The 26,686-nt window shown below is 40.4% G+C and overlaps 1 protein-coding gene and 1 long non-coding RNA gene across 14 annotated transcripts in view; one reads left to right on the top strand and one right to left on the bottom strand.

The window, feature by feature from the left end:
• KIF1B (kinesin family member 1B) overlaps window positions 1-26,686 on the top strand; it is a 142,512-nt gene that overhangs the window by 63,257 nt on the left and 52,569 nt on the right. For 11 of the 12 annotated variants that reach the window (XR_012381374.1, XM_025855680.2, XM_073903360.1 and 8 more), the window contains 7 exons: window positions 5,758-5,837; window positions 7,535-7,610; window positions 11,922-12,001; window positions 12,505-12,611; window positions 13,399-13,482; window positions 13,971-14,151; window positions 14,281-14,353. Coding sequence is in view for 11 of the 12 variants with exons in the window: in XM_025855680.2 (XP_025711465.1) it covers window positions 5,758-5,837; window positions 7,535-7,610; window positions 11,922-12,001; window positions 12,505-12,611; window positions 13,399-13,482; window positions 13,971-14,151; window positions 14,281-14,353 (681 nt within the window). In the remaining variant the exon portion in view is untranslated. Of the gene's footprint in view, window positions 1-5,757; window positions 5,838-7,534; window positions 7,611-11,921; window positions 12,002-12,504; window positions 12,612-13,398; window positions 13,483-13,970; window positions 14,152-14,280; window positions 14,354-19,846; window positions 25,250-26,686 lie in introns of those variants that run through there. The other variant, XM_025855679.2, reaches the window with a different exon arrangement.
• Window positions 812-20,821, bottom strand: LOC112811561 (uncharacterized). Of its 2 annotated transcripts, XR_012381375.1 has the most exons (4): window positions 20,709-20,821; window positions 16,928-17,026; window positions 15,914-16,074; window positions 812-943 (listed from the first exon to the last, which is right to left on the bottom strand). It is a non-coding gene; the product is annotated as an uncharacterized lncRNA (long non-coding RNA). The 2 variants fall into 2 exon arrangements; XR_003205092.2 differs by lacking the exons at window positions 812-943; window positions 15,914-16,074 and having other exon boundaries at window positions 16,832-17,026.

The raw sequence follows: 26,686 nt of genomic DNA, 5'->3' as shown, positions 1-26,686 counted from the left end.
GGGTAAAGTTCTGAAATACCTAGCAAAGGGAGAAGGGTGAGAAATCTTTTCATTTCATTAATTGTTGCAAATTGAAGGGTAATTTCTGCTTTTGTGAAATTGCCTTTGAAATTTTGATAAAGACATTAGTGAAGCCTGTGCAGGACAGCTTTATGTGTGTGTTTTTTTTACGATGGGCATTGGTGACAAAGTTGCTGTGCAGGATTCTGTTTGGGCCAGTGGGGGAAATGCAGGGGTTCCGTGGGAAAGAAGTGAAATCTCCTACTTACTATTTAATATAAGATGTTCTTTTTCTTTGGGGATTTTGAATCTTACTTATATCGCCTATTAAAGCCTTGGTGTACAAATAAGATTATAATTTCCATTAACTTATGTCTTGATGTAAAAGAAAACAATTTTCCTAACTGCCAAATGGGACCAATTGAAAATAATGTTGAATGTTAGGAGTCAAGACATTAACCAGACTCTTTAAGAATTAGGTCACCCAATGTCATCCACATAGTTTCTGGGGAATAACACTGCCAATATTCAGGGAACCCTCCCCCCAACCTTCCTACTTCCCACCAAAACAAAACTGTATTACTTTTATCAGAAAATACGTTTCTCTGTTTTAATTTTCCTTTAAGTCAGCATAAGTGAAATCTTCCATTTTCCCTACCTTTAGAAAATTGCTTCTTGATGGTTTTGCATTGGATCTTGAGTTTTTAATGCAGCATGGCCATCCACTGAGGCATAAATGCCTCCGTTCTGCTCCTCTTTTGTGAATGGTGAGAATTCAGTCCAGCAGACCTGCATTGTAATGCCTCAGGCAGATAGCATCTTGCATGCACAGTGCAAGCAATGGTTATACAACAGAAATGCTTGAGAATTCATTTTTGGACTACTTCATTGTTGAGTGTTTAGGAGCTGCGTTCCTAAGACATGATACTGCAGGAGAAAAATACTGTAATGGAAAACAGGAATAGAGGTTAATTCACTTCCCTAACATGTTATTTCCCTTTGCTTCTCTTTATTTTTGAATTTAAAAATATGATCAGTTTGTAAAATACTTTTGTATAATGTGTTGCTACTGCTTCGTTTTTTGAATAACTTCTTTCCACATGGAAGAAACCCATGTTACCTCATCATAAACGATCTTGACCCCTCCACAAACCTCTCTGGCAAAAGAGTGAAATGTAATTCCTTTCATTTTTTAATCACAACTCAAACTGAGTTGAGATGTATGTATCCTTGATTTAGATTCTTATTCAGTAAGGTTTTAAATATGTAACTATAGCTACTGTGTGGTGGCTCTGGGGTTTGTTTATTAGTCTGGCATCAAAGTTAGTACTATGAGTGCCATCGCCTAGGCTTGGACTATAAATATCCACAAGTATCCACTACGGAAGCATGCAAGGGCAGGTGCTGTGCTAGGCGGCCCAAGGGCCCCACACTTGGAACACACTTATGAAGCGTACTATGTTCAGTACAGTAAAACCTTGGCTATCTGATGGCTTCAAGGAATGTTCCATGTAGTAAGCATTTAATCTTTTAAATATCACAGTTGAAACTGTAATTTTTTTTCATGGAAATATTTCTGACTGTTCTGCGGATTTCTCTGCCACCTTAACCGAATCATGACAGAGAAATTAAATTGTGTTTAGATGTGTGAACATAATTATTAACAAGTGCTGCATAGATAGCTAGACATTCGTGATGTGAGACCAAAGTTGAATGGCGCCTGAGCCCAACATTTCTTGGAGCTTTAAAAATAGGTTCCTGATGTCACTGTTGTTTTTGGAATTTTTTTGTGTGTACTACCTGTGGGAAGGAAGGACCCTTAAAGATTGTCCGGACTCCTCATTTCTGAAGCATGCATCCCAATTTCAATTTAATCTTATAAGTTGGGTTTCTAGAGTGGGTAATGGGCAGCACTGGGCACCAGTGTGCCAGGCCTGCCTGCAGGGTAAGTTGATAACTCAGAGATCAAAAGTTATCTCCTGTTGGCATCTCAGTTTTATTTATGCTAAGTTTGCTATTCGGGCTTGAAGAAATAATATCCTTCATGCTTTCTTAATTGATGGTGAGCTGTTCTGTAGAATATTTTCTTTAAAGCCTAGTGATTCTACCTTAATTGAAGAAAGAGCATCAAGAGTCAGGAAACCCCACTCAAGGGTTTAGTGGCTCAGGATGTAGTGTGGCCTCAGGATAGTCTCTTAGCTTCTCTGGTCCCCAGTTTCTTTATCTCTAGAATGGTTCTGGAATAAATGGCTTTTTCTAGCACTGAACTTTTGCTTAATATCATTTTCTTTAACCTTTCTTCAGAGTTTTAAAAAAAATAGCTTTTTTTTTTTTTTTAAGATTTTATTTATTTATTTGAGGGAGAGAGAGCCAGAGCAGGGGGAGGAGCAGAGGGAGAAGGAGAAGCAGACTCCTCACTGAGCAGGGACTCCTGATTTCGGCTCTATCCCAGGACCCGGGGATCATGACCTGAGCTGAAGGCAGATGCTTAACTGGCTGAGCCACCCGGGCGCCCCTAAAAAATAGCTTTTTAGACAACATAAAAATTGCCACGTGAAGCTGTAATGAAAAATAAAAGAATACCATATTCAGCTAACTCATTAAATCTCTTTTTTACAAAGAGATCATGTCCTGATTTACCCTCCAGGTGGGAAGTAAAATTAGAGAGTTCGCATTAGAATTGGCAGCAGAATGACAGCAGGATCCCTAGACAGTGATTTTGCTACCTTGGGTGAATTTACAGTTGCCCCAAAATAGAATAGCTTTCATACAGCCAGATAAATCTCTCTTTTTTTTTTTTTTAAAGATTTTATTTATTTATTTGAGAGAGAGAGAATGAGAGACAGAGAGCACGAGAGGGAAGAGGGTCAGAGGGAGAAGCAGACTCCCCGCTGAGCAGGGAGCCCGATGTGGGACTCGATCCCGGGACTCCAGGATCATGACCCGAGCCGAAGGCAGTCGCCCAACCAACTGAGCCACCCAGGCGCCCCAGCCAGATAAATCTCTTATCAGACATGATCTTTTCCTGAAAATAACAACCAGGAAAAAACAAATTTAAGTTTCTCATGGGTCAGTTTGTATTCTATCACCAACGTCAGGGCTTGTGTGCCACACTGTATAATAAGCACTAGTCTAGATGCTCTGTTTGGGCAGCCTATTGTAGTCCTTTCTTTCGAAGTTACCATTTTGAGATTGTAAAGGTTTCTACCCAGCTGTCTTTAATAAGCCTTACTATCATGTAGGGTATGGTGCCAACTTGTTTTGTATTTGCCCTCTCATGGTCCTATGTAAAAGCATTTAGTACTACTCTGTTAGAGTTGTTTGAATAACTTCCGTGGTGCTTACTGACCACTTGGTTCCTGGCCATCTCCCTCCTTGCTGAAATTGTATGGGTGTTTTTGGTTGCTGGCCCTCTAGCGTGGCACATTGTTTCCTGTCTCAGCTTGGGAGGGGTACGTGCACTGCAGGCTAAATCCGTCCTCTTGGAGGCCACTGGAGAGATGCTGTTCAGGTAGCTGTTTGAGTCTTTCAGCCCCTGGGTGTTGGGAGAGTTAATGAGAGCAGTTTAGGTGGTTCTGTCTTTCCTCCCCACCTTCCCCACTCCCTCTGTTGACTTGTTCTGGCATCTACCCCTTTGTGACTGACCCTTTTCTGAATGAGTACCTGTTCAGCAGCCCCCTTCATGGGAACCATACTGATGCCCATGCTGTTTCTACCTTTGCTCTTTGCCCTGCTTAGCTAGTTGTTCCTCACTGTCGTCATCATGATGCTCCCCTGTCTGTTTCTCCTGACTCCTGTACTCCTTTGCTTTTGCAGCTGCCGCCTGGAATTCTCTCTCATGGCTTTTTAACATGCTCCCATGCCTCCTTCCGGAAAACCGAATTGCAGACACCTTAGGATTGATTGTATTATGTGCTCACTGTTTCTTTCTTTGTAGATAATTATGTTTTCAGATCCCAGAGGCTTCTTACAATGGCCTGTTTAATGAATCAGACAGTGAGCTGTTTTGTAAACTGTGCAGGGTTTTCATCCTGAATCACTAGTGCTGCTGTCATCAGAACTGGCATCTCATCACTGTTATGCTCCTGGCATCATCTTTTGACTTTCTAATTCCGTCTCCATGACCAGATCTTCCTCTGCTTTTTGCATGTGCTTTGTCCCCCTTTCAGGTTGTCTTCCTCCCTCCATTTTTCACCGAGTTGATTTCCTACTTGTCCTTCATTCATCAGTCTGAGCGTCATTCTTAGGCTCACCCATTCTCCAGCGACCTGTGAACACTTCAGTTCTAGCACGTGACACAGTGTTCTGTTGTTTTCTTCTGCCCTACCCATTCACAGTCTGCGAGCGCATTGCTCTGGCCACACTGTGGTTCCTGGAAAATGCCAGGCATTTCTTACCTCTTCCCTCACATGTTCATGTGGTAGCTCCTGCTTTATCTCTGCTCACACAGAACCTTGTCAGTGAGCCCTGTTCTGACAACCCCATTCCAAATTGCTCCCTCATTTACCCCTTTCCCTTTCTTGCTTTTTCGCCAAGACACTTGCCACTATCCCATGTACTATATATTTGAATTATTGATTAAAATTGATTACATTCTTTACTAGAATGTAAGTCTCATGAAATCAGGGATTTTTTCCCTGCCACATCCCTAGTTGCCTGAAACAGGGCTTAACATATAATGTAGTTCTGTATAATTATTGAATGAATGAATCATCAGTTACTTCTGTCTTCCTCGTGTACAGTTAAGTTACTCCCTGGGAGCAGGAAACATGTTTTAGTTCTTAATTTCTGGCATTCATAAAAACTCAGCGGGAGACTAGGAAACTGTCACTTTAGTGGCTATATGCCTTCGGCTGAGATTAATACTAACTCTTTCTCTATCAGGTATTGGGTTGTGTTCAGAAGGGTGTTATGTTGTAGAGGAATTAAAATATTCATTTACCCTTCAGGTTTTTGGCTGGGGCTTCTGCAAACAAAAGACAGATTAATAAGAGAAAAGCACACAAATTTATTTAATATAAGTTTTATGTGACACGGGAGCCTTCATAAGGAAATAAAGACCCAAAGAAGTGTTAAAGCATTTTTTTTGCTAGGTTTGATAAAGAGGGAAGAGTTGTGGGAAATTATGATAGGACCTGGAGGAAACTTATCAAGGCCTGTTTGTTCAGATTCCTCTTAGTGTTCTTCCATCTTTGGAGATGAGGATGCGCCTTTCCTCCAGGTGTAGGGAGGCTCCTCTCATGAGGGTCTTAAAACCTGCTTGAGGAGTTCAGAGTCCTTCCTGCAGAAACCATTTCTCAGATTACTTCAGCTTAAAATAGTCAATGTGCCAAGATGCCATATTTTAGGGGAACACGTTCTGAGCCCCATCAGGGCTACAGTGAAATTATAGTGAAACAAAAGCAATAAATACCTTTGGTGGCTTTATTCTTTTGTAGAATTTGTTTTCAGAAATAGAGTCCTGCATTTTGGGTGTTAATGTTACTTCTCTTTCTATGCATACACACATACACACTCACTCATTATTAGGCATTTTTATTAGGACTTAGGAGAATTTATATATCTAGGCCTGATTTAATGTTAGACCTAGTCTTCATGAATTTTATTGCACATATATTAAGAAAGGAAAAAAATCTCATTGTATTAGATTCTGCCTCATACCCACAAAGGGCATTGTGTGCTTCTTGCTGTCCTTCCTAGACATAGTGTGTTACATCATAAGGCACTTCTTCACTTTAACTGTGGACTTTCTCTTAGGAATCGGAAAAGATCATTGCTGAGCTGAATGAGACCTGGGAAGAGAAGCTGCGTAAAACAGAGGCCATCAGAATGGAGAGGTCAGCAAGTTAAGCTCTCGGGGTTGTCTGCACATTCTCAGGGGAACTGGAATTCCTTTTATAGAAGGAGAAGTTAGCTGGAAGTAAAAATGAAGGGCCCCCTTGCCAACCACAGACAGAACAGAACTCAGCCTGCTCTAGGTCTTCCCCCAGCAGAGCTTATATAGTTAGACCTACTCTAGGGAGTCCTGTGCTCATTACCATATTGCATCGTGTTCAGGGCCCATGTAAAATGGAAGATATTGAGGGATAGAGGGTTTTTTTTTTTTTAACATTTCTTTTTAGGGTGGGGGAGGGGCAGAGGGCAAGAGAGAATCCCAAGCAGGCTCCACACCCAGCATGGAGCCCAATGCGGGGCTCAATCCCATGACCCGGAGACCATGACCTGAGCTGAAATCAAGAGTCAAGAGTTGGATGCTTAACTGACTGAGCCACCCAGGTACCCTGGGATAGAGTTTTTACTTTGTAAAACAACTGCCTTTGATAAAGGCCCAAATAATAAAGCTCTCTGATGATTATCTATGAGTTATGTTTTATAGAACCTCTTTGGTAAGAGGTGAAGTAGTTTGAGTTACAGACTTTTATTTTTTTTATTATTTTTTTAATATTTTATTTGAGAGAAAGAATGAGAGAGAGAGAGAGAGAGAGAGAGCATGAGAGGGGGGAGGGTCAGAGGGAGAAGCAGAGACTCCCTGCTGAGCAAGGAGCCCGATGCGGGACTCGATCCTGGGACTCCAGGATCATGACCTGAGCCGAAGGCAGTCGCTTAACCGACTGAGCCACCCAGGCGCCCTGAGTTGCAGACTTTTAAAATCCCTTTTCTACTTTAACCTCTCAGTTCTCTACCCTGAAGGTGAGCATAACCCAAAATAATACTTTTCCTCTTGGGTTGAATATACATTAAAAAAGGTCAGACTTGTCATCCCCCTTTATGGAAGATGAGGTAGAAGTAAGTGCTGATGTATTGATGCAGTGGATGTATCAAACAATTAGAATATTCTTATTATAGGGATTTTTTTCTTTTTAAAGATTTTATTTATTTGACAGAGAGAGAGAGAGCACAAGTAGGCAGAGAGGCAGGCAGAGGGAGAGGGAGAAGCAGGCTCCCTGCTGAGCAGGGAGCCCAACGTGGGGCTCGATCCCAGGACCCTGGGATCATGACCTGAGCCAAAGGCAGATGCTTAACTGACTGAGCCACCTGGGCGCCCCTCTTATTACAGGGATTTTAAGCTAAAATTCTTGAATCAATATGATGTTGGGCATGGGAGCGTCACATTTGAGAAAATCACACTTAAAGACAGTCTTCATATATCCAAGTTACTTTCTGATTGCTTTCTTAGATTTTGAAGAAATGGTTCTTTGAGTTAGATGTCTGGCCTTAAGGAATACCCCATCTTCCTTTTTTTTGTATTAATAGACATATTATTTATGAATTACTGTCTGCCTCCAAAGTCGTCAGATGAGACAAAGTTCTTATTTGGGTGAATTCAACTTTACCTAACATGGGAACAGAACTTATTTTGAATGTGCTGTTTCCCTTAAATTCTCATGAATGATGGGAGAGGCAGATTTTTCACATTTGTATTACTAACACAGACAACAGTTTTTGCTTTGCATGCTTTACTTTCCAGTTCACAAGAGACTGATTTAATTGACATTTTGATATTGGTATTCTGATGTGCTTGTTGTTTTTCTAGAGAGGCCTTGTTGGCTGAGATGGGAGTGGCCATTCGGGAAGACGGAGGAACCCTGGGAGTTTTTTCACCTAAGAAGGTAGGAGCCTGTTGTGAAACTCAACCCAACAGAAGCACTTCCTGTTTGTCTTGGTCACTGAGGCACTTCCGGTCTTTCAGGGCTGGCCCCTCCTCCCTTCATTTTATCTTAAGATTTGTCTTAATTTCAGACATTTCTGATTTCATCTTACAGTACAAGGGCAGCCTGTTTCTAAAATGCCTATTGTGTTTGCCATTTACAAAATAAAACCTAAGGCAGTAAATCTAACTTTCGGTCATGATTTAGTATGTTTACTCATCTGCATTGTTGCTTTCTCTTAAAATACCCGGCCTCTCACCTCACATACCTTGCTTCAGTTTGGCTACTCTTTCTATGTAGATTTTCCCACAGATGCCAGCAGCCCTGATTTATAACTCTTTGGAAGCAATTTCAGCTATTCAGGTTTGTGTAGAAAAATACCACGCAAGTTTGTTTCTGTAGTTTGTGTTACAGACAACCATTATACTGAGTAAAGCAGTTCCTGTTCTCACCCTTCTAGCCTCCTCTGCTCCTTTCTTAGTTTTTTTTTTTTTTTTAAATGACTCCAGTAGTACCCTCCCACTTACATAATCTTATAGTTGTTAGGTAGTAGATTCCTTGTAGCTAATTAGAAGAGTAAGGTAGGTTTTGGTTTTGGGGGTTTTTTGTTTTTGTTTTGTTTTGTGTTACTAAGTTGCTTCCTAGTTATTCTTAGATATTGGAAAACTATTATCAAATTATTTTTGTGTGCTTCTTATATGACAATAATAGAACATATTTATTTATTTACAAAGCAGATATATTCGTGCCAGTAATAAATGGTTCTTCATTTCAGATGACCCCAGCTTGCCTATCAGAGACTTACACATGTTCTGCAGGGTCTGATGATGATCTCTCTAGGTTGGCATAGAATGGGCAGGGGGGTTTCCATTTTTGTGTTTATGTGATAGGAAATATTCCTGGTTTTTGCTAGGATTCTTTAGGTTTGGTTTTTCTGTCAAGGTCACATAACTTTTTTTTAGGAATTCCATTGCATTATTATCAACAAAGAAGATTGTTTTAAAGACATTTTTGGTACACATTGTAGAACTGGAATAACAATAAGAGTATTTTGTGTGTGTATTGCCAACGGTCTGTGATTTTCAGTTTAATAGTGTTTCCTTCAGTAAGACATTATTTGTTGAGATAGCATACTTAGGATTGTGGAGATTTTAGCAGTTATGGGTTTGATCAGATTTGTGCCTTTGTGTATATTGAAAGAGATTTTACAACATCTTTGAGTGTTAAGAACTATATGGAAAATTTTTGTGACAACACTTGTAAAACTATGGCATTTAACACAAGTCATAAATAATTTAAATAAGTGTGATATAAACAGCACGGAATTCCACACTGAGATCTCTGTTTCCAAAGCTTTTTCTTACTTTAATTTTATGCATCTTGTTTTAATTTTCTAGACTACCTCAGGAAAGGAAGGGATACACCACTGGCTACATCCAGATTCAGTTTTAGAACCTGTTTCTGATATGTTAACTTGATTGTGGTAATCATTGCATGCACATTCGCCACCTTAAAAAAAAACAACAACATGTTGTACAACCTAAATGTATACAATTTTTACTTGTCAATCATACCTCCATAAAACTGGGTCGGGGGGAAATACTTTTAAGGCAAGGGGCAAACAGGCAAAACCTGTTTCCAGGATTCCCTTTTTCTAAGGCCAGTGTCTTAATGGGCTTTAAAGAACACAGCCCACAGAGGGCCTTGACTTTCTCAAACCAGCAGAGCTCTTAGACTACAGAGGCAGATGCTGATGTAGAGCTTTTTCTAATTTCTGTTTAATCATCTTTCTCATTCCCAGTTCTTAACCCTCTCATCTGATTCTTCTTTCATTTTTCCACATTTGCTGGCACTGTCTTGAGTAGATTTTGACCCCAAGACCATGTGACTTATTTTTGGATTCCAGTGGGGTATTTTCACCAAAGAAGGTTGGTTTTTCAAAGATTTTAGAAATATTAGAGATAGATGAAGAGGATTTTTACAAGATGTGTACATTGTTGAATGTCAGTGATTTTGATTTCTTCTTTAATGTAAAGACTAATAAACTAAAGACAATAGCTGAGACCGTGGAAGAGGTGATAAAAATTATAGAGGGTAATGCCAGGGGATGTGGGGACTTTTTTTTTTTTTTTAAAGATTTATTTATTTTAGGGGGAGGAGGGGCAGAGGGAGAAGGTGAGAGAATCTCAGGCAGACTCCATACTGAGTGCAGAGCCCAGTGTGGGGCTTGATCCCACATCCCTGAGATCATGACCTGAGCCAAAACCAAGAGTCAGATGCTCAACTGACTGTGCCACCCAGTCCCCCATTTTTAAAAGCAGTTTTATAGGGGCACCTGGGTGGCTCAGTGGGTTAAGTGTCTGCCTTTGGCTCAGGTCATGATCTCAGGATCCTGGGATCGAGCCCCGCTTTGGGCTCCCTGCTTGCCAGGGAGTCTGTTTCGCCCTCTCCCTCTGTGCCTCTCCCCCTGCTTGTGCTCTCTCTTTCGCTCGCTCTCTCTCTTTCTCGCTCATGAATAAATGAAATCTTGAAAGAAAAACCCATTTTTATAAAGTAAATGAAAAGTTAAGTATTTCTGGAGATTGTAGGAAGGGAAGATAATTTTCCCTCTACCTGTTTGAGTTCTTGGCTGAGAGCCCTGTAATAAAAGGTTAATAAGAGAAAAACAAAAATAAACGTAGTAACATGTCTGCCTCGGGTATGTTTGGGAGCTACCCAAGGGAGAGTGAGTGACTCCCCAAGGTGGCTTAGAGTTCAGACTTAAATACCATCCTAGTAGGAAAAGGGGAGTGGGGATGTAGGCCTCTCAGGAGGGAATAAATGAGTTTCAGGAAAGATGAAGGGGCCCTTGGAAGAATAGATGGAAGGTGTGATCGTTTGTGACAAAGTCTATGTGAGTGTGGTGTCGACTTCTGGTCCCCTTTCCTGGGATTCAAGTCCTTCCTTCCTGGTTGAGGGACTTCCGAGGGGACATGGTGGCCGAGGCCATTTGGGAGGACCTGTCTTCAGGCAGGAGAGGGGGTTCGAAGGAAGCTTCTCCCTGCATTTGCTGTTTTTCAGGTGCCTTCAGCTCAAAATAATCAATATGTAAAGTGGCATATTTTGGGGTAGCATATTTTGTCACCCTTCAAGATTTTTGTCCAGATAGTTACAAAAATTATGGTGAACCCATCCAGGCACTCGTCCTCTCCTTGTTTTTCTGTTGTATTCTTCATGCTTTGACCTTATCAAGAATTGGATCTTGTTCTTTATCCCTGAACTCATGTTTTTATTTTTTTATTTTTTATTTTTTATTTTTTTTTTCAAATTTTTTTTATTGTTATGTTAATCACCATATATTACATCATTAGTTTTTGATGCAGTGTTCCATGATTGATTGTTTGTTCATAACACCCAGTGCTCCATGCAGAACGTGCCCTCCTCAATACCCATCACCAGGCTAACCCATCCCCCCACCCCCCTACCCTCTAGAACCCTCAGTTTGTTTTTCAGAGTCCATCATCTCTCATGGTTCGTCTCCCCCTCTGACATACTCCCCTTTTCTTCCTCTCCTGTTATCTTCTTCTTTTCCTTTTTTCTTAAAATATGTTGCGTTATTTGTTTCAGAAGTACAGATCTGTGATTCAACAGTCTTGCACAATTCACAGCGCTCACCGTAGCACATACCCTCCCCAAAGTCTATCACCCAGCCATCCCATCCCTCCCACCCCCAACCACTCCAGTAACACTCAGTTTGTTTCCTGAGATTAAGAATTCCTCATATCATTGAGGTCATGTGATACATGTCTTTCTCTGATTGACTTATTTCACTCAGCATAACACCCTCCAGTTCCATCCACGTTGTTGCAAATGTATTTTTTATTTTTTTTAAAGATTTTATTTATTTATTCATGAGAGACAGAGAGAGAGAGAGAGAGGGAGGGAGGCAGAGGGAGAAGCAGGCTCCCTGCTCAGCAGGGAGCCCGACGCGGGGCTCGATCCCAGGACCCTGGGACCATGACCCGAGCCGAAGGCAGACGCTTAACCATCTGAGCCACCCGGGCGCCCTGAACTCATGTTTTTAAATAGAATGTATTAGTGCAGTTTGAGAAGGCCTGAAGAGAGTGTTTTCTTTTTGTATGGAATTGCAGCTGGGAACTAGGAATAAAAGACATTCCTCTTCTAGGAACTGTGGGTAATCCAGGAAGCCATTGGCCTCCTGTAGGTCACTGTTATTGTCACTGCCCACCCAGTGGTACTTGCTCTAAATTGATCATCTGTACCCTTTTTCAGACCCCACATCTTGTTAACCTCAATGAGGACCCACTAATGTCTGAATGCCTGCTTTATTACATCAAAGATGGAATTACAAGGTATATTTGTTTCTTTTGGTCATTTACTGTTTTCTGTTCTTGTAAATGATTGAATAACTAAAGAGATGTTATTTGTTGAAAAATTGTTGTAATGACTTGCTGTTTTTTGTGTCTGAAATAGTTACAAACTATCCTGTCTTCCCAAATTATGTAAGTGCTTTAGCCATCCGAACCAGTTAACATGTAGTTTTCCCTAAAAACCCTAAGTAAAAATTTTCTTTTTCTAACTTCTTATATGAATTCATTAGGGAGATTAGTTCACTCGTGTCTTTTTATAAAGCTGAGTGAGTTACATTGATGTATCCTTGCTCCTTGGTTTCTTATTCTAATGTAGGGAGGTTGGTCATATGTGAAAATAAAATTTGCAGTTGAAAGCCTCTGATAAAAAGAAGCGATACCTTTTTTGTGCATACCAAAGAATATTCTTTGGGAGAAAGAGGTTCATTGTTTTCAGTGCTTTTTGTGTCTGAATTTCCCTGGGAAACACTTTCTCTTGTGTTCAGGGTTGGCCAAGCAGATGCTGAACGGCGCCAGGACATCGTGCTGAGTGGGGCTCACATTCAAGAAGAGCATTGTATCTTCCGGAGCGAGAGAAACAACAGTGGGGACGGTGAGAGTTCCTGGCATAGCTTTTCCAACAACCTTTTCATTGTGTATTACTAGAAATCCCCAGGGCTTGCTATTCCCTGTCTCTCTCAGTGATACTTTCTTGTACAATCTAATATTTGGGAAAATGGAGAAACCTGGCCTGCTTACAAATGCAGGGACGGACATAGCTGTTTTACATGAAAATAGCCTGGACAAAAGGAGCCCTTTTGTAACTGCCAAGAACTGAGCAGGACATAGGCAATTAGGCTTGGTCTTGAATGTTAATTATTTAATAGACAAGTACGAAAAGAACAAATATCCTGGGTAGTGGGAGATTTGAAGGACCCCTAATCTTAACCCAGAACGTATTTTTTCTAGAAGGGAAGAAAAAGTCGGTCTTGATTTTTGTCTGGGTTACTAACAGAACAATAATCTAATGGTATTTTTGTGCTAAATGACTCATTCCTTTAATCAAAATATTTAGCTGCTTTTGATCTTATGTTTCTGGTTTAGTACCTATATCTTACACTTAAGATTTCTGATGGTTTTCAGTTTTATGGACTGAACTGTTACATATCACCAAAACGACCATTTCCCATCTTCTTCTGAGGTTTGTCCCATTCATTTAAATGTTTCTCTTAGCCACACCCCTGGTTTTGATACCCTAAAATGAACTATTATATATAGATGCTCTGCCGCTTGGCTGATTGCAGGAATGTATTCTAGTTATCCTGAGTCTTCACAGTTATCTTCTTTCCATTGTTTTATTCCAGTGGTTTGTGATGCTAATACTAGTTTGTTCTTCTTAGTTATTGTGACCCTAGAGCCCTGTGAACGCTCAGAAACCTACGTAAATGGCAAGAGGGTGGCCCAGCCTGTTCAGCTGCGCTCAGGTGAGACTGGGAAAGTTGTTTTGTTTTTTTGAAGTCCTTTGCTTTTTCCTTTTTTTTAAAGATTTTTTTCATTTATTTGAGGAAGAGTGCACGCAAGTTGGGGGGAGGGGCAGAGGAAGAGGGAGGAAGCAGACTCCCCGCTGAGCAGGGAGCCCCACTTGGGGCTCAGTCTCAGGATCCTGAGATCATGACCTGGGCCAAAATCAAGAGTTGGACGCTTAACCAACTGAGCCACCACCCAGGCGCCCCTGAGACTGGGAAAGGTTTGAAGTCTTCAGTAAAGAACACGTGGTTTGTGTGAGCAACTCTTTAATTTTTGACTCTTTGTTTACAAAGACTGAAGTATGATAGCGTTAGGATTTCTGTTCTTGTAAAACTCCAAAAGCTGTCTTTTTGCCTTAGGGAAAGGGAGGGAGAGTGAGGTTATTAACTTAGATAGGTATACCTTTAAAAAATGGCTTCTTAACTCTGTTTCTGTTTTGTGCTAGGAAACCGTATCATCATGGGTAAAAACCATGTGTTTCGTTTCAACCACCCGGAGCAAGCACGGGCAGAGCGGGAGAAGACTCCTTCTGCTGAGACCCCCTCTGAGCCTGTGGACTGGACATTTGCCCAGAGAGAACTTCTGGAAAAACAAGGGATTGATATGAAGCAGGAGATGGAGAAAAGGTAATGCACAAATATGATATGGCCCCCATGACTATCACTTCTTTTAAACATGCAGTATATAGCGCTCATGAAACAGCCCAGTGATTTCACAGTTTGTTCTTTCCTCCCTTGTTTTTCTTTTCCTTCTAGACTACAGGAGATGGAGATCCTATACAAAAAGGAGAAGGAAGAAGCAGATCTTCTCTTGGAGCAGCAGAGACTGGTAGGAGTCCATCCTGAATCCTCTCTTAGGAAAAGGGCAGCTTGCTCTCATACCTTCCCTGTTCCACAGATGAGCACTTGCCCAGTTGCTTGTCCAGCTCTCACTGATACCATATGCTCTTCTCTCATTTACTTAATGGAGAATGAACTTACATCTCCTGGTAGCCTTAGCTTGAAAAAGTGTCCATAAAGGTACAGTTTTGTGCCTTTTATGTCTTAAAGTTAAATCTTTAGTTCTAGCAAAACCAAGTGCTTTTTGAGGAGCTAGTGGGAGCTTTTCTGGTAGGCTTTACCTCTTGATGGTGGTTTTTGAGTATGCTGCAGTGGTGATTCTTTTAATGATAAATATATTGAATATTGAATTTAGTGAGTGTTTGCCTTGGTTTTGTTTCTGATCACCTGATAGTACTAATTCTCTGCTCTTGGGCTGACTTGGGGATTGTTCTTGTGCTGGGCAGACTTTTTTTTTTTTTCTTTTTCTTTTTTTAGTTAAACTGTGTCTAAAAGTGTTGCTACACAGTTGCATGTGTTAATCCTTTTCTGTTCCCCTGCATGGAGTCTGAATTCTCAATAAGGGTCTCCGTGGCCTGTGGGATGACAGTGGAAGCAGGGGCTACACAGCAGCTCAGATAGTAGAAGGAAGCCTGGTTTCTCCGGTTTGAGAAAGATTTGGGTGAGCCGCTGAAAAGTTGGTTTGAGGCTGCAGCTTATAATTCTAATGGATTTAGCATTTTATGATGTAAATTGATTCTCTAAGTTTGATAGAAACTGAATCTCATGAATAAATAAGTTGACCCATTAGTTAGATTTTCATTTTTAAAGCCATCCAGCTTTGGTTAACAAAGCCCTGGTCATAAAAAGCTTCTTCTTGGCATTCATTTGATATGTAAGGAAAAGGTATAATAAACCTTTGGGTACTGTGGATACAATTTAGGATATTTTAAGACCCATAGACTTCTTTTAAGATAAGGAGAAAGCTGGGATACTGGTTTCTTCCCTTAGCATAAAACATAGCATCTAAAATAGTGTGTGTAAACTGCAGCCTTCTGGTCATGCTCTGCTTTGGAGAAGAGGCTGGTGCTAAATGGGCCAGAAATGCCAAAAGCAGCCTCTTCCAGGGCCACTCATTTCTTAGGCCTGGCAGTGGGTTAAACCACAGTTAGTTTGTTGTCTTAGAAACTCTAGTGAAGTCCAAGAAAGAATAAATCAAGTATTTGGGGCAAGACAATAGCAGTGTTCAAATCCCTTTATGAGGCCTAGTTGACATTTAGTTTTTAATGAAAACAGAAGGATTTGACTACAGTGTGATTAGGAGCTTGAAAAGTGTGATACATGAGGAGCCTTTTATCTTAATAATGTATAATCTAATAACATGCCTCTGATGGTCTGTGACAGATCAAATGAGGACAGGTATCATTAAGCTGTATGTATCATTAACAGTAGTGCCTTGTATTTGTATAGTGCTTTATAATTTACAGGGAGCTTTAACAGCCATCATTTTTTTTTTTAATTCCCAGCCCTCCTTGATAGGTGTGTATGTAAATAAAATGAGTAATATTACCTCCAATTTATAGTTGAGGAAACCAAGGCTAAAAAATGCTGTCTTGCTCACTCTTAAATACCTGTTAAGTCATGGGTCTGAGGCTTAATCTTGGGGCTTCTGAATTGCTTCAGTATTCTTTCTGTCCAGTAAGAGCAGTGCTTCTTCACCAGCTGGGAGTCCTGTTAAAATGCAGATGCTGATTCAGTAGGCCTGGGGTGGGACCTGAGAGTCTTCCATTTCTAACAAGCTCCCAGGTGATGCCAGCACTGCTCATCCAAGACCAGCCTTTGAGTAACCAGGTGAGAAAGAATGATGATGGCTGGTGCTCTCCATAACCAAGAGCTGATGATCATTCTTTGCTCTGAAATAAAGATGATGACCATCAAATAAAGAGAAAGTAAATGTCTCTAAGACATACTTAGTTTCCAGGGGACATACTTAGCCTGCAAGGGATCAGGTTCTGGTTGTCATATGTTCTGTGTATCTGAAAGCAAGTTAGAATTTTCTTTTTTTTTTTTTTTAATATTTTATTTATTTATTTGAGAGAGAGAGAGAGAATGAGAGATAGAGAGCACGAGAGGGAAGAGGGTCAGAGGGAGAAGCAGACTCCCCACTGAGCGGGGAGCCCGATGCGGGACTCGATCCCGGGACTCCAGGATCATGACCTGAGCCGAAGGCAGTCGCTTAACCAACTGAGCCACCCAGGCACCCCAGAGGAATTGATTTCTAATGCCTTAGCCTGAAGAATATTTAGCAGTAACAATACTGAATGGAAGATGTATTTTTATGACCCTGTATTGGTCAGCCAACAGATACATTTTGAATGCACCCTATGAATAAACACTGAGAGGATATAAAGGAATAATTATTCAGTAAATATGTATTTAATATTATATGTAATCATTTTTTGCATAATGACAACATTAAAAAATGGAATTCAGGCTTATGAGTTTTCTATTATGATAGTTCCCCAGATGCGTCATATAGTTGCAGTGCTGAACCTTCTCTTCTAGTTAGTGCTCTATTGCACACCTGGTCCTTTCTGTGCTTGCTTTTTCACCTATGTCTTTTAGGTATCTTCTTTCTTCTTTCTGCACAAGCTTCTTGCACAGTCTCTTCAGGAGGCCTTTGCTTTGGGATTTAATGAAAACAGAAGCATCATTTAGTGACACGAATTGGCCAGACCTGAGTAGTAGTTTTTCCAACTCTGTAATAAGTGAATCTAAATATCTTTAAATCTTTTTTGACATGAGATAGGGTGTACATCTTGGCACATAAACTTTGCCTACGGAATTTTTAGTATCATGGTCAGTATGTGATATGGGGGCTGTAAGGAGAACATACTCTACAAAGACAATATGGTAGTATTTTATTTTATTTTATCTTATGTTATTTATGGGGGGGTTAGGGAGGGGCAGAAGGAGAGAGAGAGAATCTTAAGCATCCTCCACTCCTAGCACGGAGCCCAATGTGGGGCTTGATCTCACGACCTAAGCCAAAATCAAGAGTTGGATGCTTATCTGACTGAGCCACCCAGGTGCCCCCAATGTGATAGTATTTTAAAAAGAATGAAAATTATGGCCACTTAGTTTAATTTGAGTTCCTTTGGATTTATGTAAACATTCTTATTTATTTATGTTTTATTTTAGAGTTTAAAGACCTAATCTCTGCCTCTCAAGCGTGATATTATGAAAGCAGTGATTAGAATATTTGTTATTTCGTAGATTAGGTAGTATTCATTTCATCCTTGAGCAATCTTGAAAAGAAAAGAAGCTGGGGGTGGGGGGATAGAGTGATAGTTGTCAGTTACATGGGAACAGTCAGAGTATATTATGTTCTATAAAATTTAGTTTATACATACTGGCAGGAAGACCTTTTTTAGGAGTCAGACACATTTTTTCCCTCTAATGTTTATTAATGTCCTCTTTTATCACTCAGATGAGACATTCTGAGGTTTAAACTAAAAATGAAAAAAAATTAGTATAGAGTCTATAAATTTAACTCCGTCTGCTTTTTGTTAAATTTTCAAATAGGTAGGGCTATAAATGGGTTTAGTACCCATTTATAGACCAACAGAAATAATACAAATCAGCACCTCCAAATTCAGGGACCAAATTATTGTCATTATTGTTAAAAGTTATTTTTTAGAAATAACTGTACATAGGCATCTTTGGCCTAGAAAGCAAGATACTGTTTACTAGAGATAATTTTGGTAATCACAGCCAAGTAAAAGAGAGTGTTAAGATTTTTTTTTTTTTTAACTAGACTGTCCTGAACTACTCTTCTAAGTGAATAGTTTCTTTTCCAAGGAACTTTTATTTCCTGAATAGAAATTCTTCCTTAAGCCTTCCTTAATTCCATAGGGAATTCTAAATCTAACATTGTTTTTGTGTAGATCCAACATTGCTTGCATGTCATAAAGATGTGCTTGTGTTATTTAAGAACGAATGATTATTATCCAGGTAGCCCTTGAAGACTAGTTAGTTGGGCAGTCAGGCTGTGGTTTTGTTTTGTTTTAAGATTTATTTATCTGAGAGAAAGCAAGAGAGCAGCAGAGGGAGAGGGAAAAGCAGACTGTGTGCTCTGAGTGGGGAGCCCGACTCAGGCCTCAATCCCAGGACCCTGAGCGAAAGGCAGAAGCTTAACCGACCAAGCCGCCCAGGCACCCCTGGGCTGCTGTTTTACTTGGGCCTAAAACAGAAGTAAACAGCAGCCTGACTGCCCATCTAAAGTTTTTGAAAATGAGGTAAAGTGCAAACATAGCTGGGAAGACAGAATTAGAGACAGCATTTTAAAGTGGATCTATTTTACCTAAGCAGAATATAATCTTTCTGTTTTATGTGCTTATAGGTAGAGTTGTCACTTAAAGTGATACTCCTCAAATAGCTAGAAATGCCATGGGTTTTCATAGATAGAAAACATCTTTAGGTCATATTTATTAAAATATTACTTGGGGAATTTTAAATGATGTTTAATGAAAGTATATTTGCCTAGCTTAATTTATGTTCTGGAAACTTCTTAAAATTTTGGAGGTGAAGTGTTTATTGGTTTAAGTGTGTGAAAACAAAAAAGCAGACCCACTATGAGGATCCTTTTTTTATGCTTCCTTGTTCTATGGATAACAAATGTTAGTTGTACAAATGTAGCACATCAATTTAGCATGACAGGAAAATAGTAAATCCAGTATATGCTCATGAAAGGACTAGTTTCAAAACTCACCTGTCTTCTAGAGAAAAGTTTGGTTGATAAGAACCCTATGTGGTCTGCTGATAGGGATTCATTTTTAACATCATCCCTGTTTGACTGCTTCTTTTTCTACCTTCTCCTCTTCTAACTTTTTTCTAGGGCTGCTCTTTTTAGTAAAGCTAAACAAAACGTGGCATCCTACAGCCTTACTAACCTTTGTTAATCCGCCTGCTCGTCACATCTTGTATGGCATCTGTGCTCACTCATGGGGGAAAGAGTTTCTGGAAGAAGCAACAGCAATAACCAAGGCAAATGTGGGGACATGGCTGCATGGGGTGTTAGCATGTGTGGGGCGTAGGTTTTACTGCATTTCCGCAGGATGGTGGAGGTGTTACTTCACAGCATTTTGTTAATAACTTCACATGACCTTAGAGGGAAAGGTCACCGTATCAATCCTCCTAAGAAATTGGATTGCAGATTTCATCACTTAAGCCAGAAAGTGGGAATTCGCATTGGTGTTACTAAACAAGCAAATCTTTATATTAATGACCTATATATACATAAGTCTTAATAAACTTACACACCACTTAGGGGGTTTTTTGTTTTATCTTTTTTTTTTTTTAAGTTTTATTTACTTATTTTTTGGTTTTGGTTTTAAATTTGGTTAAGGCTTTTTTACTTGTTTTTTTCTTCGATTTGATTTTCCTTTTTTACATTTTAATTTTGGTTATTTTGGGGCCATTTTTTGATTTTGTTTTTCCAAAGGACGCGGATTCTGATAGCGGGGACGATTCTGACAAGAGGTCCTGTGAAGAGAGCTGGAAACTGATTACTTCTCTGAGAGAAAAGCTACCTCCCAGCAAGTTGCAAACCATTGTTAAAAAGTGTGGCCTCCCTAGCAGTGGGAAGAAACGAGAGCCAATTAAAATGTATCAAATCCCCCAAAGAAGGCGCCTGTGTAAAGATTCCAAGTGGGTCACCATCTCAGATCTTAAGATTCAGGCTGTAAAAGAGATATGCTATGAGGTTGCGCTCAACGATTTTAGGCACAGTCGGCAGGAGATTGAAGCCTTGGCCATTGTTAAGATGAAAGAGCTTTGTGCCATGTATGGGAAGAAAGATCCCAATGAGCGGGACTCCTGGAGGGCAGTGGCCAGGGATGTGTGGGACACTGTCGGTGTAGGGGATGAGAAGATCGAAGACGTGATGGCCAGTGGTAAAGGCGGGACTGATGTAGACGACCTCAAGGTTCACATTGACAAACTGGAAGATATTTTGCAAGAAGTAAAAAAGCAAAATAACATGAAAGATGAGGAAATAAAAGTCCTAAGAAACAAAATGCTCAAAATGGAGAAAGTCTTGCCCCTGATTGGATCTCAGGAACAGAAAAGCCAAGGAAACCACAGAGCAAAGGAGCCTGTTGGTGCTGGTGTCAGTAGCAAGTCTGAAAATGACGGAAGCAGAGGGGACAGTGGAGAACTTGGGAAAGAGGAGCGCGTTTCCCAGCTGATGAACGGGGATCCCGCTTTTAGACGCGGACGTCTGCGCTGGATGAGGCAAGAGCAAATCCGCTTTAAGAATCTGCAACAGCAGGAGATAGCAAAGCAGCTGCGTAGGCAGAACGTACCTCATAGGTTCATCCCTCCTGAGAACCGCAAGCCCCGGTTCCCCTTTAAGAGCAACCCTAAACACAGAAACTCCTGGAGCCCTGGGACTCATATCATCATAACAGAAGATGAGGTCATAGAGCTTAGAATCCCAAAAGATGAAGACGGAAGGAAAGGAAATAAAGAGGAGAGCCAAGAAAAGGGGGGTAGAGCACCTTCTAAGGATCCCCAGTTACCATGGGGCTCTCAGGGCACACGAAGTCAAGATCACATCCAAGTTAGCAAGCAGCATGTTAACACCCAACAACAGCCACCTCAGTTACGCTGGAGAAGCAATTCTCTTAATAATGGCCAACCGAAAAGTATGCGCTGCCAGGCATCTGCCTCCTCAGAATCATTAAATTCCCACAGTGGTCACCCCACTGCCGATCTGCAGACTTTCCAGGCGAAGCGCCATATTCACCAACACCGTCAGTCTTACTGTAATTACAACACTGGAGGTCAGTTAGAGGGCAATGCAGCCAGTTCCTTTCAGAAGCAGACGGACAAGCCCAACCACTGTAGCCAGTTTGTGACACCTCCAAGGATGAGGCGCCAGTTTTCGGCACCCAATCTCAAAGCTGGTCGAGAAACCACAGTATAAATTACTGGACAAACTTGAAATCTTGGTGGAGGAAACAGGCAATGTTAGCTCATGATTTGAGTTGGTTCTAGCCTTGGCCTTGAGTTTCTACTCTTTCCATTATGGTTTTAATGTTGCGTTCCTACAAATCTTAACTGATTTTAATATTGTTAAAACATAAAACACTGGTAGTTCAACACCTCCCTTTTGTTTGTATGCCACAAATGGGCAGTTTCTGGAATTTTGGACAAAACACTGAGACCTCCCTTATTTTTCTGAGACTTGCCTCCTTTCTTGGTGCCTAGATAATACACTTACACAGACTGGTCTTGTTTTGGTGTAAGTTTGTTATGTTTTTATAATGCCTGTAAACTGATCTGACACCCAGAAAGCCCTGCCTCTTGGTTTATGCAGACATTCAAAGGGGGAATTTGATACACAGAATTTAAGTGTCTGTTATTTCCCCATAAATGTTAGACATTAGTTTAATAACATTCAACTATGTGGACACAGCTCTGGATTTCTCATCCATGTCTGTTCCCGTCTTTAAATATAATTGGAATTTTCATAAGCCAGAACTAAATGTCTTTGGACATAGTTTATAGTACACAGCTTTGCACTTCCACAGAACTTCCCCATCTTCTTCTTCTACCATATTTTACATAGAACTGATTCAGTAGGTTTGTTTGTGTTTTTCTTTTGAATGTATCAGTATGTGTATGAAATTTGTCATAATACTGAAATCTTTAAATTGGCACCGTTTCTGGATTTGTTTGTAGTTTGCTTTTTGAAGTTTAACATACCATTTCTCACACAGACACACACACAGGCGCGCGCGCGCACACACACACACACACATTCACACTCTGAACCATTCACCAAAATCATGCCAACAGAAACGCCAACAAAACACTTGTATGGCTCTTTGAGCAGTGTGTGTAAGTTCACAGGGAGCTTATTTGGTGGAGAGGGAAGAGGTGGGACGTGGGGAGAAGGCCACAGTGTATGGCTCTGTGCTGTTTATTCTTAGTGGATGATGAGATCATGAAATAAGTTAACTTTGGTTGGATTGAGAATAAAGGAGATGATGTATAATAAACTATTCTTTGCGTGCAGTAGTAATGCTCACAGATGCTCAAGCAAGGAGAGAAGTCCTGATGAACATTAATTGTATCAATACCTCATTTTACCGTGTCGTGGTCTCAGTTTGCCTCACTGGAGAATCCACTAAAAAAGATGGATATTAATGGGAAGAAGAGAATAGTTTTCTACATCCTTCCTCATCTCTTGAACTATTCAGCAACTTTTTTAAGAGGCGGTGCGAAGAGCCAGAGATGTCTGGGATACTGCCTGACTTCGTGATGACAACTCCTCTAAGTCATGGAGTCACCTGCCCAGCACTTGTCTTCCAGACGGTGTAGAATTGCAGCCATCATAGCAAGTAGCATTCAAGGAAGCTGTTAAAGATTGTGACTATGTGGTTTTCTTTTCCTTTGCGTGTGGGCTCTATGCCTTATTAGAACACATTATTTTTAATCATAGTATTTTTTTAATTTTTTTTTTTTTTTTTTTTGCTTCTAAGAAAATGCTTTCTTAATGCGCAGAAAGTTGCTTCTGATTAACTTTGGGGATATTTTTGCTTTCATAGCTAGAACGGTTCTCGCCTTCAGCTGAGGTATTATGGCAGATTAGACAGATTAGGCAGATTAGGGTGAATGATGTTTGTAACGGGTGGACTTAAATTGAGACAATCTCCTGTACCATGTGGGTGAATGAACTCATTAGACTACTTCAGATCAGTCACTTCAGTGCGTCTTGTGTAAGCCTCAGTTGTTCTTCTTTATGATTCATAGATATATTAATTGTTCCTTTCTTGCAAAAAAAATTCGTTTTCTATGACAGGTTTCCCCTGCTTTCCGAAAGAGAGTGTTTCTGTGAAACCTTTCATAAGCTGAAATGGTGTAAAGTGAAGAAGCCATTATTATTAATTTATATGGAAAAAATTTTTGAGGGTTCCCAGACTCAAAAAAATCACCTCTCTTAGGCTTTTCTGATACCTTATGACACATCTTGCTGACGGATGCGCAAAATAAATTGAGATAAAGCCCGGATGCTCACTGACATGGTTCAGAGCTCTGGCGGCTGGAGGCTGACATTCTGTGTGTGTTTCCCAGGAAGGAGCTTGGTGGGGCCACTAGCTGCCTGGGATGTGTGTGCTACCTCTAAACTGGCTCGCTGCAAACACACACACACACACACACACACACATACACACACACACACAGTGCAGTTTTTCATAAAAGCAAAAATCCTCTTTGGACTTCTTTCGGGTAGCAAAAACAGGTACTAACGTGGGGTCTTTCATAGAAGCAAAGTGGCCTAACACACACTTTCGAGATGCGGGGGATACCTGTATTAATATTAGTAATAATTAACTCCGCTTTCAACTCCATAGCAAAAGTGGGCTCTCATTTCCCTAACTTGAAATACCATAGGATAGCCGTATGTATTTTCATTTTTATGGTGGCCTTTTAATCTTATTATGAGCAGGTGCCTCCCTTTCCGGATAAACAACAGGAGTGAGTTTCTACTGGTGATCAGGTGACATTATAGAATGGAAAGTAATATAGCATTTGCATTTACAAATGTGGGTTGTGGTAAGCACTGTGCCCACACTGATATTCCAAAGAATTAGGTTTGTGTTTGTGCTTCATCCGCTGGTCTAGGTGCCCTCGAATTGCAAAAATGTTTAGATCTCTAAAGGAGCCCTTAATTTCAGATGACCAGAAAATGAACCAAGGTTTGATTGATTGCCACATATGTGCCCTCCTGCATTTCAGAGCAGATGCTTGTCTTAGAAGATAACTGGGCGAATGTGAATAAAAGAACTTCATTGACTTTTTTTTACTAAATAAGCTATTAATGCCATGCTTTTGTGAGCTATTGGTATAGCTTATATTTTTTTGTTTTTAAATTTGACAGAATCTCTCCCTAAGCCTAAATACTACATGACCAAAGAGAAATGGTCATCATTAAACCGTTATTATATTACTGAAGTATTCATAGCTATTATAGAAAAATGGGGAAAGTGTGCTGCTGAAATTATATGATCTGAAAATTAAGGAAATGTGAAGGAGTGTTAATTAATTAGTATAATTTTGTATGCCACAGTGGTATTCCCTAAAGAGTTAAAGACCTTCTGTTCATCTAATAAGTCTAAACCAAAGGGCTTTTCCTTTATTTTTCCCTCTAATTCTTTTTAGCACTTCAGATTCTTTGCTCCATTCACTGAAAATGCAATGACTGGGGATTGTTTATTCCATTGAAGTGACTTGAAGTGACCTCTTGTGCTTTAGGTGCAGGTTGATGCTGAAAATAAACACAACACAGCACAGAGTTTGCCACACTGATGTCTGCATTAAAGGCTGTCAGACTACAGGAAGTTACATAGATTTCCTCTGGTCAGCTGCTGGTACCCCTGTGCCTGACTGGTCCTTTGTAGACCTGCCTTAATGATCTGTTCAAAAGCCTGGCAGGAGGGGAACCTGCCATGTCCTGGTGTGAAAATGTCCCATAGTGAAGACCCCTTCTCGGATACAGTGTAGAGCCAACATTTGTCCTAAACTGTAAGAGCCAGAGTCCACATTATGAGCAGTTTTCATAATTGTCCAGTTTATGTCATTTTCCCAAGATTTCAAAATCTGCTCTACATACTTAGTTTGAACCGCTCTAGGTTGTGAAATGTATTGGTTTCCTGCCATCATTACTGTAAAAAGAAGTTGTGAATCTTGTTAATGAACTATGGATTTCTCCCCCAATTTCTAAAATAAAATGCATGAAGATTGTCTTTGAGTGTAAGATCTACCTTTGCAGAAAGGGAGAGTTAGTTTGTCATGTTAGAAAATGAAGTCCTCATTCAATAAAAGCTGAAACCATCTTTTAAGAGTGTGATTTCTCTCTTATGTGGGAAGAAGGAAAAGTGAAACAGGGTGGTGCTGTGATTAAGTCTGGTCTTGACTTTTGTTTATTCCTTTTTAATCGGAAGATGGTTGCAAACCAGATCTTTTTTTCTTAATGTATTTCTGCATGAACTTGATTCATTTAAAGCTTTTGCTTCTGTTCCCTTTTCTGTTTATCAAAATTCTATCTTAAAAGGGATCTTTAACCCCTACTTTATGCCACATTTTATTTAAATAAAAACTTGTCTAGTATAAGTTGAGTTTATCTTAGCTGTATTTTCGATCTTTTTATCATACAATCTGAAAGTTTTTAAAATGAAATAGTATAGTTCCCTTCACATGGATAGAAACTGAATTTCTACAGAGCTTTCAGTAACTCCATTTAGCTTCTCTTTTTACCCTTAATTGCTGCTCTTCTCCACCCAGAGTATTCGTGGTGTGCTGGAGGTGACACGGGATAAAGCAGAAGAGTTTTCTGGAGTGGGCCATCAATCTTAATGATCATTTGGACATGACATTGTTTTTTATATTGAAAAATGACAGACACAATCCTGTATTATGGAGTAGAATACAAAATCTACATGAGTCTCTTTTTTTCCCCTTTGAGTTTATGATATGAAATTTGGAACTTGAGAAAAATGTTATATGTGGATTGGTCTGCTTCAGGCCTTATACTCTGTCCCTCAGGGTACTTTGTATTTCTCTGCTAGTGGAGAAACTGGTGGAAAAGTTGCCAAGATCTGACTGACCATTTCTAGGGTGACACAGATGATTCCAATGTAGTACGAGGTGTGCAGTGATAGTCGTGTGCACAGGGGGAGAGTGAGGAAAGGTGTTTGAAGGAGGCCCTGAGCCAAGAGCAGAGTCCCAGAGTACAACTGGGAATTTATCCAAGTGAAGAATGGTAGGGGGAGAGAAGCAGCATGTCAGGTCCGGCGAACTGCGAGTATTTGCGAGTAACCCGCGGTGGTCAGCACAGCAGCTGTGTGCCAGGGAGAGGTAATAGACAAGGTCCACATCACGGCATGCTACGGAGTGTGGATTTCATCCTGAGTGTGATGGGAAGCTACCAAATGATTTTATACAGGGGGATCGCATGATTAGATTCACCTTTTAGTAATGGTTAAAGCTTGAGTTGGAAGGAGGCAAATTTAGAGCTCAGTGCCTCAGTTGGGAAGTTGCTGTATGGACTAAAAGAGAAACAATACTTTCCAAAGGCACGGACAAAGGAGAGAGGGAAAGTAGAATCAACAAATCAGTCTGTGGGTGGGATAAACCCTGTATGTACGACTGGAAAGGTGATGAATGCTCTCACTTGGATCATGGTTGGAAAGTAAGTGAGACCAAGATGGCCCTGGGGGCTGGGAGAAAACAGGAGCCACTCAGGTCTAAGAACAGGTGGTTGTGGGATCTCTGG

This window comes from Callorhinus ursinus, unplaced genomic scaffold (genome assembly GCF_003265705.2).
Source record: "Callorhinus ursinus isolate GAN/ISIS: 27379988/994484 unplaced genomic scaffold, GSC_fseal_2.0 scaffold18, whole genome shotgun sequence".
Taxonomy (NCBI): Eukaryota; Metazoa; Chordata; class Mammalia; order Carnivora; family Otariidae; genus Callorhinus; species Callorhinus ursinus.
This window is presented reverse-complemented; position numbering and strand designations above follow the sequence as displayed.